Genomic DNA, 21,335 nt, shown 5'->3' with positions numbered 1-21,335 from the left:
TGTGTGTCCCAGTCAATTTTAAGTGTTTGAACAGAAAGTCATATGTTGTAACAGCGACAAAAACAGTTAGTAGTATTCATATAGTTCGGAAAATACCTGGTTATGCTAACAAATCTGATGCTAACGATACTAGCATAATGCTCTGTAGTTTGAGGTATAGCCTATGATGAACATCTTCTATGTTAACATTACTTTAAACAGCGTTATGATCAGGTGTCAGTTCAGATGCGTTTTAGTGTGTTTTGTTTACCATTAACTCTTTTGTTAAATGGGTTGTGTATTAGTGAGTGCCATTCTCGTTAGCATAACATGCTTTTAATTTTAGGTAATGAAATTTTGTTCATTTTAATATGTATACAGGTGTTAGCATGCTAAAGTTGGTTCAGTCAGCTATGTGAAATGTACACGTTGCATTGATACTGCAAATCCTGTCAAAAACTAGTGTGTCTAAATAAACAGTTGAATTAACAGAGAGACAAATAAATATATTTAGCAGATATATCAATTTAAGTCACATTTTATATATTAATTATGGGGTACATTTATTTTCAATATTATGTTGGTGGAGTAAATAGCATATTAATGTATTTATTGTGCCATTTATTTATTTATTTATTCATTGATTTCTTATTTTGGCAGTTTCAGTCCTCCATACAGGGCAACCATGATTTCCCTTTTGGACATGCTGTGTTTCTGTAGGGGTGAAGTCAGGCCATGTAAAAATGTTGAGTTGAATGTCAAGAATCTTAGACATTTGCCTTTTTATGTTGTCTATGTTGTCACCTGTCATTTCTAGACTTACTTGACTTATTATTTTCAGTTTCAGTCACAGTTTGGTTAGGATTAGGCAAAAAAAACAAAAACTTACTTCGACTATTCCAGCACACAATTTTTCACGTACATCATTCTGACTATCACATGAACTGTTAAATGTATTCTTCCTGTTTCTATAAACAATCTTTGTTAGAAACTCTGCCCATTTACAATGTGACTCCTGAGACATGACACGTAACCGTCTGAAGGGCCTGCAGTCCAAGCCTCTGAATCACTGACATGAGACTGAGATCAACAATGATGTTACCTAAATCAACCTAGATGACCTCCACCAACTATCGACACATTCCTGCCCTTTGAGACAGCATGCCAGGTTGAAATACTGCCTTTCATAGTTTTTTGGGTCATTTGTTACTGACACAATTGGATCTGGCTGGCTGTCTCCTGGCTGCTTTGGAAGATATAACTCTTTGGCTGGCAAACAGCAGACAGGGAACTGATACAATGGTCCATTTATATGCGGCTCTTCTGGGGTGTGAGATAAACAAGATGAAAAATACAAAGCAGTTCTACAATGACTGGGCAGTGAACAAATAACAAATACACCTGGTAAAATATCTAGACTCCTGGTGGACAGTATGCATGACAGTCAGTGTCTCTAAAGAACAGGCCTGATATTAGATCATTTGTTGGAATAAAGATCGTGACATGGAGTGCGACCTGCTTCACTGTGTGCATATCCATCACTGAAGCATACACTATTATACATCTGTCATAGAAATACACTAGAGTTGTAGCTCCCTGTGTGGATTTGAATAGTGGAGCGGATACAGTGAACCTTGTATGCAAAATCACCTATTTGCATCTGACCATGTTGATCTAATCCCAACATTCATTATCATACCTCAACAGAGGACAACGGTTCCCTGTCAAATGAACTGACCTCAGTTTCATTTCTAGGCTTATCATTAATATTTTAGATTCATAGAGTATCACAGAAGTCCTAAAACCCGAAAATAAGTTCTTCTGGTTCCCTCGTCTCGGAGTCAATATGTTTATGTCAGACGCAGGCTGACTGACCTATTGTGTTAAAAGAAGCTGATATCAGCTTTGTGGTCTGTTTTCTGAGTTGGAGTCAGGATGTGGCTGACTAGCTTTGCATAAAGACTGTAAGCAGGGGGCAATGACTAGCCTAGCTCTGTCCAAAGTGAACAGTGATATCTGTGAGGTGAGATGTCTGCACAGAGCCCAAAGGATACTAAAAGACGAGACGCACCCCAGACACAGTCTGTTCATCCTGCTGCCATCTAGCAAGAGATACAGAAGTATCCACTGCCATACCACCAGACTACAGAGCAGCTTCACTCCACAGACTGTGAGACTCCTGAACTCATCCTCAACACTCCACCGCCCTGTGTGTAGAATGGCAAATAAATGAACGTTGATCTTCTCATTGCATTCTTGGTGAAAGCACAGACACTTATTTCACAATATTTTGAATTATGCATTTAAACACATCATCATTTAGGTGGCCACTTCATGTACCTTCACATAAGTACATCCATTTCATCAGTATTATGCCACACACCTGTGCCTGTGCTGTTTGTCTTCCTGATTATAGCCCTGTGGCTGACTGACTAAAAGGCTAGTTGAGTCAGTGGAAAACTGCAGAAATAAACTCAGCCCTAGGCTACAGTATGACTGTAGTCATGCATGAGATCAAGCTGGACGCACTGTGTGGCCAAAAATAATAAGGATGGAAAGCGATATGAGCCCTTCAGTAACATGAACCTGTAACCAAGATGATTTTTAATAAATGGAGAGACAGAGAGAAGGATGGGTGTCTCTCTTTGGGAACAGAAGCTGCACACAACAGGAAGCGAGACACACTTCACTGCGGTATACCAAAATATCACTTCCTGTTGCAGCTGCTTGACTGTAAAGCTGTATTATGCTTTAATCTGCACGTTAAGACTTTGTCAAATCATTTATTCCTGCGTCCTATATAAAATGTGTTTGTCATCATTCACATCCTCTCCTACAAAGCATTCATATCTGAAGGATAAAGGCCTAAAGCACACTGTAGTAACAGTGTCAGTGTCAGGAGAAGAACAAGGCCTCTAGATCAGAGGTCCTAACTGACAGTAGCGTCCCCTCCCTGCTATCAGATCTGCAGCTGCTTCTCGTCCTCTGTCCCTGATGGCCAATTAAGAAACACAGACAGGCCTATTCCTGAACACGGGCGCATAAAGGACATCTGAACAAGCCTATAATGGCACGGCTTCACCTTGGGAATACACAGGATAAACTGAGGGCAGAAAATAAAGAGCCAGATAAAGCTCATGACACAGTGCGCCAGTGAGTAACACGCTGCAGGACATGATCAGAGAAGGACACTGCAGCACATGTTGTTAGACTCATGCCACTATGTGTTTGTGCAAGATGGAAATATTTCTCAAGTGATTTCTCAATACCACAGCTGATTACGCAGGTAGCTGTGTTTAAGCATGCCACAGTTAGCCCTGTCAGCTACACACACGCAGACACAGGAGGTGGGTGTGCTCCAACACTCTCATCAGTGAAGTATTTTAAGGCGGAAAAGCATTAACCACATAAGTTAATACAGCTGCATGTCATAACATGATATAATAGCTACGCTGATGAAGAACCACAACTACTACTGCCACATGTGTTAGACTGGAGCATTTGATTTGTCTCTGATAAAAGCAATAATTTATCCATTAAATATGGGAGTAAATGTTTTTTCATTGCTTACTGAAAAGGAATATTCATCGATTTTCAGCAGAATCACAACACAATACGACACCAATTGGTGAGATCATTTAGAAGAGGGGCGTTCATCCCTCTAGTCAGTGCTCCACAGACTTGAAGAAGTGATGGGAGCACTGGAGCTGTTCTGGAGGCTCGTGATGGACCAACACCTGACTAAGACAGTTTAATGTGTCACCCATCTGCAGTGTTGTATGCCTCCGCGCACCAGTCAGGTTGATGCTCTTGAGCTATGCTGTTGAATAACCGGCATTTTGTTTGCTAAATATTATCCTGTCATAGTGAGGTTGACCTTTGACCTTTTGGAGATAAAATCTCATCACTTTATCCGATTACACATCTGTGTCAAATGTTGTGTCATATGAATTGTTGCGTCAAAGCTGAAGCTCACTTTTGTCACCGAACGAGAGAAAGTGGAGGAACAGACCGACTGTTCAGCTGTTTAGATGTGTAGAGATGTTTTTATACAGCTGGTTGAAAACGTTAAGATGTGAAATGGAGTTAACAAAAAAGAAGAAAAAAGGAAGCTCAAGGTTTTTTTCCCTATAATTAAGCACTTTTTTTTCAAAGGTGCACTGCTGTATGTAGTTTTGGTGAAAAGATATTATTCATTTGCTGCTTTTTTTTCTGACAGCAAACTCAATCAACAAACTCTCCTTGTCTTCATGACTGAATAAACAAACTGACCTTAGAAGACAACACAGCGACCAGTGCGAGTCTCTGCTCATTAAGGCTGTTATCCTGCCATGTTGTTCTGTTGTGTTCATAAAGCCTGTGGCTCCCAACAGAGGTTTATCTGTGAGTTATTCATCAGCTTACACATTTCTTATATTCAAAAGTGTTTGGAGATCATTTCTATTATAGATTAAAAAAACATGTTGTTTATTAAGGGTGAGAAAATGCACTTTAAAGGTGCACTATGTAATTTTGGGGAAGAGATTTAATCAGAAGAGAAAGAAAACTAAATAAACTCTCTTTGTTTTCATGACTGAATAAACAAACTGACCTTAAAAGACAACACAAGTTCCACAAGTTCGACTGTTTTACTTTGTTTATATGTGGCGGACCCTGCCACCCTTCTAGCTTCAAACAGTGTTCTGGGACCTTATTCTCCTCTGAGAACAGCTTGTTTATTCACTTGTGGAAAAAATAAATATTTCTGTGATGTATAATTACCTCATTAATATTGTAAATGTTAAAGTTTCTGAGTTTGAATTTCTTCTCCAAAACTACATAGAGCCCCTTTAGCTCTCTGTTATGTCGCCTGTTTTATTTTGAAATGCAGCACTTATTTTATTTGAAAAGAGAGAGAGCATGTAAGTATTAAGTACTGTGTGAAAACTGACCATGTTAAAAACTTAATCTGACAGTCAGTTGTTGACAACATACAGACGTTGATACAACTACTAGGCTACTTCAGTATACTGTTTATGGCACTGAATCCTAATGCAAGTTAGACATCACATTTTCTCTAACTGGACCTCTTTGAATATTAATTGAATACCCCTGGCCTGGGGGTTTAACACACAGATATGTCATCTCAGTACCCCCAGTTCATGTCTGGCTGGGTGCCTTTCTTATATGTCATCCTTTCTCTCTCCCCCACACTTCCTGTCCCGTCACTACTGTCCACTGTCAATTAAAAGGGAAAAATAGAAATAAAAAAGCTCGCGACAGTGTATAGATTGACCCAAGGACAAAAAGCAGCCATTCCTCTCTGCTGAAATTTAATAACAGGACAAAAAAATCCTCATTAAGACTCCAGTCTAATAATGCAGAATTATGCCCCATTGAAAGCCTGGCTCCAATCCCATTCTTTAGATTTATTGGAATAATTCCATATCAAAAGCTTGCCCTCTCTCTTGCCCCTGGATTTAATAATACAATGTGATTCCTCATCCAAAGCCTGCACACCAAGTTCACTGCCACACAGCAGTTCCTTATGGGTCCATGCAGAAGAAAAGCATCACTTTGAGTGGGCGGGGATGGGGAGGTCTTCTACTTTCCCTGTTTTTCTTCAGGAATGCTCACTTGTCAGCGCAGTGTGTCGGCAGGCTGAAAGAGCCTCCCCCATCCAGCCATTCATCTGTCACACAAAGGCAACTCTACAGGAAGACAAGCTTTCTCTCCGCTATTCTCCCTCACTGCTCCTCGTCGTCTCTCCATCCCGTCCTCTCTGTCACACGGTCACTCACACACACACTCCCAGGCTGTCATTAGCATACTAATGGCTGCACAGGAGAACATGAATGTGAACAAGTGAGAAACTTGAGGTGAAAAAAAACAAGTGTCGACATTGAGAAAGAAGGCCTGGGAATGGTAGCGTAGCCTATCCGTCGCATTCTCCTGGTTGACTCAGGCTGAAGCGGTTGTTGATGAGTCTGGATAAACCTACTCGGAAATCGAGCTTGACCCGAAGGCCTTAATCCATCAGACTGATGAATACAAGGGAGGTCACACTGAAGAAAATGGAGTTGATTCAGCCTGTTCTTTCTGGTCTGGAAAGCTGTTTCAAGCCTGGTTACATTAACTTGGGTCCATTTTATTTTACTTGTATTCAGTTTCTCAGGCTTTAAGTAAATGCACCTAGAGTTGACTGAGCACAATTGATTTCAGAAAGGCTGTGTGCACTTTTTTGTATTATTAAAGTCAAACTGAATTAAAATAACTTAGAAATCGATACTGTATGAAACTGTAGTAACAAAAGAGAAATAATGTTCATGACAAACACACATAAGCAGAAAAGAGTGAGCAGTTTGTGTGTAATGTTAGCTCACTGCTAGCGAGCCTGGTTTCTAAAACTTATTTTCATAGACATACTGTACTGTCAAAGTAGTATGTCTCAACGTCTCTTAACATTGTCCTCCAGAGTCAATACATTATTTGGTTCAGTCATAGTTGCAATCTGCTATAGCACTAACAATTGTTTGTAATATCACTGAAGGTTACAAAGATTACCAGCTCGGTTCCTACGTTAGCTGTTGCTTAGCCCATCCATGACTTGAGCATTGACGTTATGCTTTTACTCTGGTTGTTCCTCTGTGTTGTGATTCAGATCACATCTCTCACTCTTGCTGAGATTTGACAGTCCGGTTATCACCACAGCTGAATCCGTCAAACACTGAGTGTGCAGGAGCTGACAATGACTCAGCTAACCAGCTTAGACTTTCCAAGAAGCTAGTAAGCCTAGGTTGCTACCCCTGACTCTCTTAGGAGAATACAAATATGCTGTGTCTTCTAAGAGGCGAATGTTAAGCTATGATTGCTAACGGTAGCCCACATAACCAGCACTGTGTAGGCTTGGTTCAAAAAGCTGAAAAGCCTGCGCAGGCTGCTGCTCCCCTACGCCCACCTGGACAATACAGGTGTAGACGATGCCTCAACAGATATGTTAAAAGTAGTTGTATTCTATTTTGAAAAATGGAAAGTAAAAGTGGGGAGAATACAACCCTAATTTTGAATTTCCAAAACTATTAATGTTGCTTTATTTCATGTACATTTTATTATATTTTTCAAAAGATTTAGTAGCAATACAGAAGATCAGCAATCAAAAGAATCAACTTTCTTAATCTCTAACACTTTTCTAGGAGTGTTATCACACATCAGTTGGAACATTTTGGGTCTACTTGCCCTTTAAAAAGTTGAGTGGGCTGCCAGAGAGCTCATCACTGGTCGGAAGTGCAGTTGCATAAGAGCATCAGTGGTGGGAACATGTATTTATGATGACGCCTGCTTGCCCTTTGCAGTCGGGTTATAAATAGCTCTTTGCCTTTGCACGGTCCTTCAGAGCAGGTGTCTGAGAGCTCATCACAGTGCTGATGAACCACTGCTACGACTCAGTGCTAACAATAACAAATGTGCAGACGTCATATGGAGTTTACTCTCATCTGGATCATGAGACACCTAATGTAATAAATCACGAACACTTGGTCGATACACATAATTACAGGGTAACAAAATCATTCAAAACACCTCATCCTGCTCACTGCTGGGTTTGACAGCCTGAATGGTGTCACGTTCCTCTCAGTTTAATCATGGATTTATTTCTGCTGTTTCAAAAAAACAGAAATTCCTCCAAATAACACCTAAAAGAGGACAGAACACACTGTAGTAAACACTTTACACTTCAATGTGGGGGTTCAATATCTATTCAACAGTCCCATGTCAGTGTGCCAGGGATGGTTCACCCTGTGTGGACATGAGACAGCTCATCACAGGAGGTTTTAATCAGGGAGGAGGTAAAGCACTGGGTGTCATAACCTAATTTAAAGTTTCCATGACAGCTGAGCCGTCCAGATAAACTCACAGTGAGGAAGGCATGCCATTAATCAACCTCAGAGCGTCTGACATCTTAATTCATTTTCTCAGCTTCATCTAATCTGGCATCACATTCATTATCATTTTTGATATTGTTTTTTGTTGTAAATAACCAAGTCAGTAACACAGTAAGCAGGGAGATATCCTGTTGTGTTACAGACAGTGTTGAGACAACTTGAAGAAACACTTCAGCTCCTTCAAAACACTGACAGTCAGCTGTCAGGTAGCTATCAGGTAGCATGGCTTTAAACTTACATTTTTATTATTGATTATAATTATGTATACATCAGCAGACACAGAGCAGCATGAGCAATCATTTGGAGTCGTGTCTGTGGCTTCTCAGTGAATGTTTGTCCAGTATACATTCAGATTTTAACTGTTTTGGAAGAAACTATTTGACTTTTTCTCCTACAAATGCTCCACTATCTGTTAGCTCAGCTAGTCACTAACTTTGTTTGTCAGTTGTTTAGCACAAGGCAGATAACTTACATGTGGTCCAGCTGTTTCACAGAGAAGAGCTGCCTGCTGCATCGGAGAGGCTGACGGCAGGTGAGAGCGGTGGGAATTCACCAAAATAGTAAAGTTATGGCTTTAAAACCAAAAACAGCTAAAAACATTAAAATGCTGTGCAAAGCTGATGGGAGCCACACAGTCACATGGTCACTCTCTGTGGGTTCCTCACTACGGCTGACCCCTTTCATGTTACACAAAGTCATCTGACCTCTTGTCCATACAAACAAAGGGTACGTGGGAAAACTTACGAAGCAGCGGTGGATGGGTAATTACCCAGACTGCCGTCTATTTTACTTCAAAATATTATTGTGTGTGTGTGTGTGTGGCGTGATGAGCGTTAGATGCTATTCTTAGACGGCACCGTCTGGTCCAGTCGGCAGGGATGACCAAGCGTCTGGCAGCACCTGCTATGAGACCTGATAGCTTCTATCACGAGATATAGCCTACTTTAAAAAGGTGTGAGGAAGCCTTCTTTTACTGTCTATGTGTGTTTGTGTGTTTTTCCTATCTGGTCTGGATAAATGAATGACACAGCTATATTATTAAACCACCTGGCTCATTATGAGGTATCAGTCCAATGATTCTGAAATGAAGTCAGTTTCCTCTTCATTAGTCATGTAGAATCAGTCATTATTGCAATACGCAGTGCTGCCTGACCGCTTCACCTCCCTCCAGGCCATTTTTACTTTATGTAATAACAGAATTTGTTCTGTTTCACAATCTCACATATCATGGAACAAAGTGATGAAGGGGACTTTACAAAAACGTCATGAAGTGATGTTAACGGCTATAAAAAGATACACTTCCATGCCTGTTGCTCATCACTATAAAACAGTCACACAGAGCTGAAGGGCCGCTCTCCCACCACTTCCTCCTGGCAGCGTCAAAACAGAACTGCACAAGGGGACAAAGAGTGCACCTGAAACTCTCCCTCGTGTAACATTTTAGTTCAGCTCTCAGGATCCAGTCTTAAAAAGTGATGGCAACAATGAGTCGCTTAGTTGATTTACAGAAAAATCTGCAATGATTTGACCAATCGTTTAAATCAATTTTCAGGTAAAAATATTAAACACTCCCGGTCCTGGGCTGCTGTAGCAACATGGTGGGCTCTGTGAAAGAGGATCTGCTCCCTCTGTAGATATAAAAGGCTCATTCTGACGAAAAGAAAGCAAAATGCTTAGTTTCAGGTGGTTATACATAATGAAAACATAACTATGAATATTATATTCTGTTTCTGCCAATCGATCCTACAGTCTAACACACTGATCCTTCAAACGACATTTTAGGGGCATTGTTTTAGGTATCACTATATTCAGGGCCTTTACAGATCATATATTCAGTAGTGAAAATAATCATCAGAATAATCAATAAATAGTCATTAGTTACAGCCCTAAACAGATGAGCTATCTTCATGACAATGTGATGAAAATGACAACAAATCAAACTCCATCTACTGGGGAGGACAGTCAGGTGTGAACACTGGGAAAAGCTAGAAAGTGGATCTTCAGTTATATGTTTTTGATGCTATTCTCAAGCATTAAAGATGGATACTTTGGATTCATGTGAGAACCCTTTCACGTTCATTTGAATGATGCCTATAAACAGAAACTATACTGATATACTCATATATTTATCCTATTTACATGCCTGTGGTTTATTTTTACAAACCTTGACCCCAAGAAGAAACTGCACCTCTGGAGACAATAAAGAGCTATTGTTTTAAGAGACTGTAAAATATAGATAATAAGTGATTCTACTGCAACACTTTATTACTGAGGAATTATCTACCACACTCAAATGTAATTCATATAGCCTCTGACACACACACCAGCCAGTGTGAACTCCCCAGGCTGCAGTATATTGGAAATGCTAATGTATTCTCTGGGATCTGAAAACACTCCAAAGAAGCTTCAGTCTCCTCTCGTTTAAGAAATCACTCTTTCACAAGCTGGTGGCCAAGAAATGCTTCAGGCTCACACGAGTCTGTGTTTGAAAGCAGAATGGTGTGTGTGTGTGTGTGTGTGTGTGTGTGTGTTTGTGTGTGTAGGAACAGACAGCATGAGGTCTCCTGCTGCGGCTGCCTTCCCAACACACTACGAAAGCCTGAGTGACATCAGACGCCTTAGGAATGCCGCAGTTGTAAGAAAAGAGAAAGGAGACAAAAAAAGTGAGGGAAGTGGAAGGAGAGATGTGGCTCAACAGGACCGACCGGTTTGCAGTGATGACAATGAGTTTGCTGGATTGAGGGGATCGGCCTGCTCTGGTAAAACCTGAACAACACATCCAGCATCTTGTTGACTTGGACCAGTGTTTTTCCATTTTCCTCACCACTCTAAGTCACTTTGGTTAATGTAAGCATTTGGTCTATACACATCCAAGCAGGATCCTTTAGTCAGTTTATGACTTAGTCATCTTAGTCATCCGATGTCTCTTGTTAGTCAATCTACATCACAATGATATTTCTTTGTGGTTGTTCTGTGTCTCTTTGTAGTCATCTGATTGACTTAAAACAGCAAATGCAAAAGCTAGGGTTGGTAAGAAAGGAAAAACCAGCGAAGGCAAACAACATTTTGAAATTATCCAACCAAAAATAAAACAACTCCTCCAAAATAACTAAAAAACAACAACACATGAATGTGCACAGCCCTACTAAACGGACACATACTGCCCCGTGCCTGCTGGGAGATGTGTGTAAGCGGCTAGTTCACTACATTCCAAGAGCTCTCTTAGGTTTTATAGTCAAATAAATACACAAATACACCTGCTGCAATCATAAACCCAAGTCCCGAACATACCTCAGTCTGAAAAGGTTAGTCGGCCCTGTAGATGTGTCCCTTGTGTTAACGTTAGCCGCTGCAGCTCACTTGTTTTTTGGATTTGGGGCTGTGTTCTTTGTGTTACTGAGTTAGCTGCTGAACAACAGGCTAATGGTCTGAATGGTGTAAGCTCAGCACGTCATTTTCATCATTTACAGCATTACCTCATGTCTCATCAGGAAACACCTATTGCCATGAGTGTAAACAACCAACATGGATACTCGCCTTTTAAACAGGCTGCACCAGCCACAGATACTGGATTGTTTCCCCTTTTATCTGTCAGAACATTGATTGCTGTCAAGATGTTAAGAGATTATCTACAAATATAACAAAAGAATTCTTCTAAACTAATTTGCCAATCCCATCTTTAACCTGGCCCTGGGACACCCTGACCATGCCTATGTGGCAACAACGTTTCTGCTCAGAAGCACTCAGGCAGTGACATGCATCATATGAAATGAGACACATAACACATTTTGATTTAATAAAATGATTGGTAACCCTTTTGCTATAGTTGCTGGTACAATACAGGGACATGTCCGATTACCTGAGACAGTTACATGTGGAAGTTCTATCTAAAATGAACATGGACTGAAAGACAAATCAAGACAAAAAGCAACACATGTAAACTGGAGTCTTCAGAGCCAAAGTTCACATTCCTCTGTTGAAGAAGTCTGATCACACTCATGAGGTACAGTAAGCAGTCAGCCAGCCACAGGCAGATTACTATCAGCTCACACACCCTGACAGAAGAGGAAGTGAGTTTTAGTCACACAGCCGGCTGCTCTGGTCAATGACCAGTCACTGGTTGCGTAAGACTTTATTGGCGATGTCATGCATTAACGTGATGCAACACAGTCACATTCTGACCGGAGTCTTGTGGGGATAACTTGAGTGGTCATTTCAGGTGATAGCAGTGATACCGATCCATTTCGTTTCACTAACACTAACACCATGTGACTTCCTATACAATTAGTTACGCTGTAACTGAGAGGTTTGAGACTGATGCAGAGGTTTTAACAACACCTTTGTTAGGATCTCCTCACAGGCTGATGCAGAAAATAATGTAACACTGTCATTGTCCTGTGGAAACCACGCATCTCAAAAGGACAACTATTCAAACACTCATTAGCTCAGTAATTGTAGCATGTTATGTTCAGGTGTCAGAGCTGGCTCAGGTTGGTTGAGGGGTATCCTCCACAGTCATAGCTGCTAGTAAATAAAGCATGAGACCAATCTGAAAACTGATTTTGTTTGTTTATTAAATATAGCCAAAGAAATATATGGATATTCTGGCTTGTCCTGATCACTGAACCCAGGTTCAACAGAATTTGCAAACACTGTTTTACGCAAACAGGACTGGACCCAGACTTGGCCGGGCGACTGCGGCTGAGGAGGAAGAGAGGTGGGTGGGAAGGAACAGGCAGCGCTCGCACAATGAAGCCGTGAGGAAATGAGCCGAGAGGAAGGGGAGAAAGAATGGCCATTGACAAGTTTGCAGCGGCTGGTGTGCAGGTTGAGTCAAGTTCACCGGGACATGATTAGTGGTTCTGGCTCAGGATCAGCTGGCTTGTGTAACTTTCATACAGGGCTACATTTGGACTAGACAAGAACTGAATGTAGACAGTGGATGAAGAAAGAGGCTCATTAACTAATCAACAGGAAGGAGACTCAGCGTGTGTTTGCATGTAGCTTATGATTTATCATATGCAAATACAGTATGCATTCACATTAGTGCAGTCACGGTAGAAACAAACACTGCCTACTGTATTCAGGCCTCTGTCTCTCTTGTTAGCTCCTGCTCCCAATTCACAGGATTTACTGAGGCCAACAACCAAACAAGGCAGCTGTGTGAGGATGAATGGAGCCACAGAGGCCTCATCTTGATGCTGGGATGCTGAGGCAGAAGTTACACCTTTACATTGGGCGCCACCGGCTGCTTTATGGACACTTTTTCAACCATTAAAACATGTGGAACACACACAATTCAGTCAGATTATATGTGACCCTTTTCATTTCCATTCAACATGCTGATCATGATTTCACAATCAATGCTGCACGTCAAAAAGTCTGCTGACACACCATGACGTTCAGCTAAAGTCAAACAGAGCATGCTAATACCTATGAAATCATATCAGCCAGTCACAAGACCTACTGCACAACAGTCCCTGTGCAGCTCATACACAGATCTTCCCTCCATGTCTGTCCCTCACACACTCACAGTCAGTGCTAACTCTGTGCTGCTCCACTACAGTGTGACAAGTGATGTAACTTGTTTGGATCTAGTACTACAGCAAATGACTGTGTGAATGTAATAACCCCAGTGTGCGGTCAATAGCAAGTAGTAATGACAGTTCTTACTACAACGGGCTCTTAGTGAAAATGTCATGTATCGTGCCCATTTTGATGCTCTCAGCTTCTCATCAGATATTTGACTACAGATGCTGCAGCTGCGATGTGAATCCATCACTGAGCTTCCATGTTTGTTCTTGACCTCGGAACAGCAGGTTTGACAAAGGTCACAAGGTCAACTTTTAAACACACAATATGTAACTTCTGCCACGAGGGGTTTCTCTATCAGAGCACAATAAGATGTTTGCCAAGTGTTGTTCGGGTGGAGCAGGGGGCAGAGATGCTGCTCAGCTGCTTAGAGCTGCTGGCTCTGGTGGGAAGAGTCAGGTGCAGAGCCAGACCTTCTGGAGGAATAAACACCCAGAGTCACGTCAGATTGTGCTCTGATCCAGAGCTGTGTACAGGCAGGAGGAAGGCTCAGAGATTACTTTTCAACTTTTGGGATTAAAGAGTAGATTTATCTTCACTCCTGTTTATCAACCTGACTGCAGCAGTGAGGTGACCTAATGAACCGCTGCCCTGAAGAAACTTGTGGATTTCTCTGGTCTGAACATTGTTGGAAACATTAATGATAATGTAAGTACACAACTTAACAATGTCAATAACAAAGGTCTCACACTTTCACACATTTTAATGCAGAATTCTATTAGATTTTTAAATCATGGAGTGAACGACACATTCTTGCCTTTACTTTACAACACTGCACACACTGCTGCATCAGAAGATACCAGTCTGAGGGCCTTCAGCTGCAACCACTGAGTGTGTTAGCTCTGTTGCCAGCTCTTCTGTGTTCAAGTGCTTGAATAATTAGTCGATGAATAAATAACTTGTCAATGACAGCAACACTGATAAGTATTTGAAGGAAAAACACCCTTTCCAGTTTCACAAATGGAGGATTTGCTGCTTAATTTTGTGTTTTGTTGTTGTTTAATCATATCAAGCAATGTAAAGATGTCACCTCGGCCTCTGGGAAATTGTGTTAAGTATAACTGATCGATCAAGAAACCCATCACTACTTACAGCCCTGGTGTACTCCCCCTGCTAACTCTTTTGCAGCTCAGCTCTGATATGTTTCCAGATATAAACCAGCTCCCTGTGGAGACTAAGCATCTTTGGACCCATTTGTTTTTCAGTCACAAACCTGACCTATTAGAGCTCACTGCCAGCTGAGCTCTGCTGCCAAACTGTGGGGTAAATAAAGCCTGTGTGGAGTGCAGCTCAGTGGTCCTTGCCACCATTCTTTCACAGCAGCCACACAGCTCCTGAACACGATCTCCAAAATAAGCTGCGTTGCTCCAGATTTAAACTAGAACAGCCTCTCTTTGTGTGTCCGCAGTCAGGCCTCTTCTCTTGGGTTTCTGTTTCACTAACGCGGGTTAAGTCTAGCGTTTGACTGAGGACGTTGTTTAGGGGGAGTCCCCAAATACTCAGATTTAACCCACAGGCAGTACTGCTGTAGGTGTGTTGCCTTGCATTGAGGAGAATCAGGCCCTCTAGTAACACAATACACCCCCAGCACAGAGGAAGAGGGTGCAGTGGCTCGAGAGAAGCTGCAGCCGAAACATGAACTGTTGTGGTTTATGCATGATGTGTGAGGAGCGTACTGCCAGACAAACTGTGATGCTACACTGCAGCTAAATCCTGTCAGAGAAGATCACAAGGTCAAGTGAATGATCACTTCCTGCCTCTTCTTTACACCTAGCTACTGCACAGACTGCTGCACCTGACGAGTCAGGGGCCTTGCTCAAGAGCACTTAGACTGCTATGCTGACTCCACCTTAAGACCAGCAGCAGCCTCACATGAGGCAGACAAGAGGGCAGCTTCATCCGCAAGATGAAGACAAGAAACACATGTGATGCTGCTGATGACATGTATCTGCTCTCCTCTGCAGCCACACATACTAACTCCAACCTCACAACACACGCACAAAGTTGACACGTGAAGGTGTCAGTGGCCCGGTGGCCTGTCTGTCAGCTCGCCCCCCTGCGATCAGCCCCCACCGCAGCAGGGCCGCAGCATCCATCCATCCGCCCAGCAGCAGCAGCGGCAGCAGCAGCAGCGGCGGGACTCACCCAGTGTTTTGACTGCGATCTGCCGCGTCAGAGGCGGCGGCAGGTTGATGCAGACCAGGTCCACGTCCTGATGCAGCAGCACGTCGTCGATCCGGTTGGTGTAAAACGGTACGTTCATCTCCTTGGCCAGCTCCTCCGCCTCCTCCTGCGTCCGGCCCCACAGCGCTTTGACGGCGAAGCCCTCGTTCTTCAGCAGCGGGATGATCACCCTGGCGGTCAGGCTGGTGCCGAACACGCCGACCCCTGGAAGCATGGCTCGGGTTTAGTAGTCTGATGAGGATCTCTCTGTGTTCACTTTGTTCTCACAGCTCCGGGTGAAGCCAGACCTGCTGCAGCTGCAGCGGCGGCTGATCGGGAGTGAAGCGGCGGCTGGGACCGTCAGGTTGGCCATCCACCTGCAGTCAAACACCCGCTGTGCTGCATTTTGCCGTCGCTCCGGCTCCGCGATCGGGCATGTAATGTCGTTATTCTCCACTCACAATAATCCAGAGGTAGATGGAGACCGAGCCAGGCTTCCTCAGCGTTAGAGAGGACAATTTAAATGCACCATTCCGGTCTTCACTTCGTCTCCGTCTGACAGCGATCAGCGCACTGACTGCGCCAAGCAGTGAAGGGCATGTCACCTCGTCCTCAGGTTTGTTATTCCCCCTCCAGCCGGAGCCTGCCTTCAGATACAGCGATAACAGAGAGGCAGAGAGGAGCGTTATCTGCCGGCATGCTGACACAAACACCGCCGTCGCCTTCTGTCCGCTCCCCGGAGGATCAGCAGCAGCAGCAGCAGCGGAGGCGGAGGCGCTGATCTGCTGAAGGCAGATATGATGTTTCAGCTCCGAGCTGCGCGTCAAGCCAGAGACAATGACCGGAAGCGCTCCTGCTCGAGAATTTTCAGAATAAAACCCTCATAGTTCAGCATAATATTTCGCACCATTGTGGACTCTGAGGAGTATAAAACATAAACACGTAAACAAATGTAAAACTACGTGATACAGCAACGTGCAGTCTATTTATTTATTTATATTCTGTTTTAATGAAATCCTTCAAAGCTCAAGTAACTGTAAAACTATGTGTTTGAAAGATGCAATGAAACACAAAGTGACCTGCACTTCTACCTGTCAGAATCATCATGGCCTCCATGTTATCATAAGAGGATAGTTAATATACTATGATAAGACAACGAAGTTGTTACTGTAGGATAATGGGGGGAAATTATACCACATGATTTGGCCTTTTTATCAATATCATTATTATTCCTGTGTTGATTAACTGATGATAAGTAAAGAGACCCCCACACCCAGCAAAGCCCTCGGCCCTCTGAACACTGCAGGACAGTGAGCCTCAGTTTGAGCTGCATCAGGGCGCTTTGACCCACCATGTTTTATTTATATGTCTAGTTCTTCTCTTCTTCTTCTTCTACTGCCTTTCTCCCCTCTTCTCATTCATCGTTCATCCTCTCCCTTTTCTTCTCCTTCTCTTTATAATAATAATAATAATAATAATAACTGTTATTATTATTATTAATAAATAAGCATTGTTATTGTTATTAATCATACAATAATAATGATAATGACGATTATTATTATTAGTATTATTATTATTATTACTATTATTATTATTATTATTATTATTATTATCATTAATAATAATAATAATAATAATAATTTACGTTTTAGTGTTGCGTATGTTACACTTTTATTTTTATAGCAACCCTGGTTAACTTCCGGTCTGATCCTGTCTCTCTCTGTTTCACTTGACGCAGCTTCTACCCGCTCTCCTCCCCGGTTTAACCCTTCAGCTCCTGGACAGAATCAGGTCGCCTGCTGCACGGAGGTGAGGGCACTGTGCTGTATGATCGAGTTATTACAAAATATGAGTTCATGTGACAGTGCGAGTCTGTCAACAGTCATTATTTACATCTCAGGTCAGCAACCATCACAAGAATCACTAGAATACTCCTGTGATGGTTTGGATGCACAGGCTGCACTTTATACTGTGTTCATGACATCATTGATGTGCTGTAATATTCACAACTGAATGAAAGTATTTTGGGAAGAACAGTCTGTATTCCTCTAACACAGGAGACATTTTTTAAGTTGCTATTTCAGATTTAGTGGTTCCGATAGAAAACTTTAATGTAATGCACGGTATGTCCTCTTGTTCTCCTGAGCGTTGAGTGTTTCCTGTATGACACACCTCACTAATATCCTTATCTCTGTTACATTTTCACTTCAGCCTACAGACACTGCACCGTGCTGTCCAGCCTCACTCAGCTGCACAGGGAACTGAAGCTCTAACCCTATACTACTCTATATTTCTGCCGTTCCGCTCCACAGAACTGTGTAACTCAGCCTGACAGGATGCAACCAGGCAGACAGTGTCAGTGGGAAAGACATCATTCTTGAAGGTTGAAGATTTGATAGAGTGGAGTTACTCTGCATTCTGCAGCGGGGATCAGAACCCTTTGAAGTGAGGAGAGGATTTGAATATGATCAAGGCTGAGTCCACTGTGTGCTGCTCTCCTCCACACATCATCATCCTCTGGGTTTAATAGAGACTCCTCACACACTGTGGCCCTTACTCTGGATTTCACCACAGCTGTTGATTTAGTACATGCTGACCTGAATAATAAAGAAAGAATACGAAGAGAAGGAAGAATCTTTGGATATGTCCAAAAATAAATGCAATAATGTATTTACTGAAACTGCAGCAACTCCTTGTGTTTTGGCTCTAACTGATGAGTGTGTGTGGGGGAACTTAACTGGTGCTGTAGTCATCATCGAAGCTGCGAGTGATGGCCACACCCTCAGCCACACCAGCAGACTAAAACTACTGATTACACTAATATCTCTCACCCTCACCTCTCACTTCAATTTATTCTCGTCTCATTTTATTAGCATATTTGATTTGATTTAAGTGCAAACACGTATTTTGTATTGTCAGCACTATTTCTTCTTATCTTTAAGTTGCAGTGATATTATTTTCTTTCTTGTGAGTTATCCAGTTGTTACCTCTGGGGTGTCTGACCTGCAAAACATGTGGCTGGTGCAATGAGGAGCTTTGAAGATATAATATGTAAGAGTTCTGCAGTAAAATGTCTAAAAACGACTAAAAAACAGGAGTGAAGATAAATCCATTTTTTAATCCCATAAATTAAAAAGTCATCTCTGAGCTCTCCTCCCGTCAATAAATGGCTCCGGGTCAGAGCAGAATCCGATGTGACTCCAGGTGTTTATTCTCCCAGAAGATCTGGATCTGCAGCCGACTCTCTCCTCCAGAGCTAGCCAGCTCCAAGCAGCTCAGCAGCAGCAGGAACAGCGGGTCATCCCTGTAACTGGAAGGTCGTTGGTGTGATTCCCTGTGACAAGTGTTGTAAAGTGCTTTGAGCGGTCAGTAGACTTAAAAAGCACTACAGAAATGCAAATCCAACCATTTGGACTTGCTGTTTGTCTGTAATACATAGTAAAGGAGAGCGCCACCAATTTTACAAATAAAAGTCTTTTTTACAAATGTTGGCATATGTGAAACGTTGTGTGAAGCCTTTGTGTCTCTTGAGGAAACTGTGTCAGATTGGATAAACTGCCTTGAGTGATGTCATATTGGTCAGTGTGGGGCTAATATAAAAAGTCTGTTGGTGTGGAGTTAGAACGAAGTGAGCTTAGCGGACCTCTGTAGCTGCTCCTCATCTCTGCCACGGGCTCCAGACCACATTAGCTGATACTACCACAACACTGAATTACTGTCTTAACTGTGGATGGGTAGAGTTGGATTGTGTGTGATTTAGGTGCCAGGCTTTGACAAGGAAGAAGCATGTGTGGGAAAAACAGACGACAGTTCTGGCTCTGCTGCATCTATTTCAGCCCGTCCTCATCAGAAAAACAAACCATGTTTAGGCTATGTTTCTTGTTGGGCAGCGACCTCTAGTGACCGTAGTAATTATTACGGCAGCAAAGGAGGAAGTCAGGTTCATATAGGGAGGAGGCAGGGGGTGGACGGTCGGGTTAAACAAGCTCAGGACTTTCATTCCGGAGACCGCTGTACATGTCCAGTGTGAAACCAGAAGTCACCAGTCAGCTGGTTTAACCTACAAATGCAGTAAAGTGACGTCACGTATGTTCGTACAAGACGTAACTGCTATTATTAAATGTAATGTTGTTATTTTAAGACAACCCATGATATTTTTCCAAACCTAACCAAACAGACAAAGCTCTGGTTCACCTGTCGCTGGTACAATGCAGCGGCCATTTTGTTGTGGGAACAGTGATATATTGCTTTGGGTGTGACTGGCAGTCAACCTATTCAGTCGTTCAGGAATGAGGATGTGTTGTCTATTTTGATTGTGACAGTGGCAGCACTACAGTGAAAGAGTAAGTAGGTGGAGTTGTATTGTAAGTCATGATCAGTTCTTCTTATAATGATAAAAACAATACAATCCTTGATAACGTTAGTCAGTTCTGTCACCATCCCCTCACCTCTTGTCCTCTGTATTCTGTATTAAGTTCTATTAAGTCGACCTGTTTCAGCATCCAATCTAGTTAGTATGTACTTTTGCTTTGTCTTTTCCCTTTTTTTGGTAAATAAAAACCATCTTGTCTGTCCACCTGCTCTGTCCTTAACACAAAACATCCAAATGACCCATGAGGACTTCTGATGGGATTAATCAACATTTCGGTGGATGGAAAAAGCTCAACGTCATAGCATGAATCAAATATAGCGAGCATACAATATTACAGCAAAGTGTGCTGTTCATTGTGGTCATTCTGCTGCTGCTGCTGCTGCTGCTGAGAATCAGTGAGATCATTTCTTTGGGCCTTTCAGTCTTTGTCTCTCTCTCTCTCACACACACACACGCACTTTTAGAGTTTCGACATACATCGTGTGGTGCTGTCAACATCCAGCCTTTCCTATCGATTTGGTAAACAATGTGAAGAGCAAACAGAAGACAAACAGTTTCGACTGACACATTGTACAGACAGAGTGGTGAAAGGCAAGAGGTCAAAGGTCAGTCCAGGCTGAAGCTCAAGGATGTGCATATCAGAGACTTTTTGACAGAATGCATTTTCGTGCTAAAATGAAAGAAACCAGCAGCTGGAGCCTTTTTGAACACCATTATTTGGTAACAGGATTCAGGCTCTGCTGTTGTTGCAATCAGCAATACATAACATGAGCAATACATAACTTCCTCCTTAAGTCACTGCAATGCAGCTCACAGTAATCCTACTGGCATTGACTTCTTTCAGCTTTTAAAAGATGTCAACACTTTTCTCTTCACCATACCTTTGACTGCATGTTCCATCACTTTGATAATAATGGTAATGTGTACAGGCCAACATGAAAAGCATCATGTTGTAACACAGTCTCTGCTTTGCCCTCTCCTTTTCTCTGTCATGGTCACGCTCTAATTGATTCTGATGTTGGTATGGTTTGTTTGTGTGAGACAGAGCATGTGACCAGTCAGGGTCAGGCCTGGTGGTGCTGGATCGCTGGTCGTCCAGTTGGATTGAAGGGGAGGTGCAGATGGGGCAGGAGGAGGCCGACACCTCCCACAGCAGACAGGCTGATGATAACCTGACAGTACAGGCCAGTGAACACATCACTGTGTTGACCTGCAGCTGTAACTATATGTCTGGAGGTCATCTGATACTAAAATGTGCCCATGCTTGATTTGGCTCGGAGATAAGTCTCCAGTGAGCGGCTGCCATCACC

At 42.5% G+C, this 21,335-nt stretch overlaps 1 protein-coding gene across 1 annotated transcript in view; it reads right to left on the bottom strand.

Moving 5' to 3' along the window:
- Positions 1–16,426, bottom strand: part of gfod1 (glucose-fructose oxidoreductase domain containing 1) — a 39,637-nt gene extending 23,211 nt beyond the window's left edge. The window contains exon 1 of the mRNA XM_084340173.1: positions 15,636–16,426. Coding sequence (XP_084196299.1) covers positions 15,636–15,888 — 253 coding nt within the window. The 5' untranslated portion in view covers positions 15,889–16,426. The remainder of the gene's footprint in view (positions 1–15,635) is intronic.
- Positions 16,427–21,335: the final 4,909 nt, after the last annotated feature.

The sequence above is a fragment of the Pagrus pagrus genome, assembly GCF_965226575.1.
Source record: "Pagrus pagrus genome assembly, chromosome: 20".
Classification (NCBI taxonomy): domain Eukaryota; kingdom Metazoa; phylum Chordata; class Actinopteri; order Spariformes; family Sparidae; genus Pagrus; species Pagrus pagrus.
The sequence above is the reverse complement of the archived record's forward strand: the minus strand, read 5'-3'. Positions and strand labels throughout refer to the sequence as shown.